Source organism: Galeopterus variegatus, unplaced genomic scaffold (genome assembly GCF_000696425.1).
Source record: "Galeopterus variegatus unplaced genomic scaffold, G_variegatus-3.0.2 Scaffold22484, whole genome shotgun sequence".
NCBI lineage: Eukaryota > Metazoa > Chordata > Mammalia > Dermoptera > Cynocephalidae > Galeopterus > Galeopterus variegatus.
The window spans coordinates 9,897-11,728 of NW_007748595.1; the positions used below are offsets into that span (position 1 = coordinate 9,897).

A 1,832-nucleotide genomic window follows, 5' to 3' on the forward strand; every position below is an offset into this window, starting at 1 on the left:
TTTCCACACAACCCAGGTGCACCAGATCTCATGAGAGCTGGAAGTACCTATAAAGTCAACCGTTAAAACCTGAGCTATACAAAAAGCCTTCTCCAGGGAATCAGCAGCAAAGTAGCAATTTAGCTCAACCAAAGAGCTCAAGTTGGTCCCCACAGGAATTTCCCCACTTTAGAAGTAAGCAAAGGACAACAAATTAGTTCCAGAGCAGAGTTTAATGGTAGGAACAGCAAATAATCCAGCACAGAACTGAAAGAAAAAACAAAGTATCCACAACCAGAGACAAAGTTTGATATGAACTAGTAAAGGTCTCATTTCACCAGAGAACACCTATAACCCTTAGAAGGACCAGATGTCCCCTGGGCTACCAAGCCAGAAAGGGGGGAGGGCCGGGGGCCTTGTGCATGCCACCCAACACCTACAACCAGTCCTAAGGGTTGGGACCAAGGGCCTCAGCCACGCTCCCCTGACACATGCAACCAGCCCAGTGATGACCACTGAAACACATCAGGAAGTGCCCTGGGCTCTCCCAAACTGGGGCAGTGGGGGGCCTAGGACCTTGGCCACACACCCCCAACACATGCAACCAGCACAGTGACAACCACTGAGCCACCGAAAGAGGGCCCCAGATTCCCAAGCTAAAGTGGTGGGGGCCAACGGCTTTTGCCACACCCCCCTGACATCTGCACTAAGCCCTGCAATGACCAAGCCACCACCGGAAGCCCCCTGGTCTCTCCTGTGGGAACAAAGGGGGTGCCACAGGCCTCCATCCCACCCCTCCTCCTTCCTCCTTCCATCCCATTTCCTTCCCCTTTCCCCTCTCCCCCTCCCTCCCAACTGCTCCTCAACAACATCATACAATGTAAAGAAATAATATGATTAAAAAAACAACAAACAGGGCCGGCCCGGTGGCGCACTGGAGAGTGTGCCGCTTGGGAGCGTGGCGGCGCTCCCGCTGAGGGTTCGGATCCCATGTAGAGACCAGTTCCTGCTCACTGGCTGAGTGTGGTGCAGGCACAACACCAAGGGTTGCGATCCCATTGCCAGTCCCCGGTACGGGCGCGACACTGAAGGTTGTGATCCCATTACCGGTCAGTAAAAAAAGACAAAAAGGAATAAAAAAAAAAAAAAAAACAAGCAAACAAAATTAATTATTAATTAATTAACAGTTGGGAAAGGGCAGGCAGTGTGGAATTGCTTACTAAACCAAGACATGGACGACTTTTACCCATTAAGATCTTCATGAATCCATGGAATAGATTATAAGGTGGAAATTAAATGGAAAAGCAAATTTAAGAGGACTGAGGGTCTTAGCAAAAAATGCAACTTTAGGCAGGAAAGCAAGGGAGTGGAGGAGAGGTTTGTTTACTCAACACATGCTGGGTGCCATCTGCTTTTCATGTATTGTAGCTAATTCTCCAAGAAGCCCTGTGGGTTAGACATTTACCCCAGTTTACAGAGGAGAAAAGTGGTACAGAAAAGGGAATCAATTTTACTAATGTCACAGAGAAAAGTGGTACAGAAAAGGGAATCAATTTTACTAATGTCACATAGCAAGAACATGGGGCAATATATATGGACTCTCAGATCTTTCTGCTCCCAAAGCCTGCAACCTTTTCCCTACTAGCCAGGTTGAGTACAAGGCCCTGCTTCTGGGCTCTGATCTTATTTCCTCAAGGCAAGTATGGCAGAATCGGCAAAAAGATCTTCCCCTTCCCCAGCAGGGCCAATGACAGGGGCACGGGAACAGGCCATGGGGACCTGCACTCACCACTCGATCTCTTTAGGCTCACGGTCCCTCAGGAGCTCTTGCACCTCCTGCCGGCAGCGCTCCT

General features: G+C 49.4%; 1 protein-coding gene across 1 annotated transcript in view; it reads right to left on the reverse strand.

The window, feature by feature from the left end:
- The window catches only part of LOC103583383 (cytochrome P450 4F1-like), a gene marked incomplete at its 5' end in the record, with an annotated part of 11,710 nt that extends 9,886 nt beyond the window's left edge, over window positions 1–1,824 (reverse strand). The window contains one exon of the mRNA XM_008564709.1: window positions 1,769–1,824. Coding sequence (XP_008562931.1) covers window positions 1,769–1,824 — 56 coding nt within the window. The remainder of the gene's footprint in view (window positions 1–1,768) is intronic.
- Window positions 1,825–1,832: the final 8 nt, after the last annotated feature.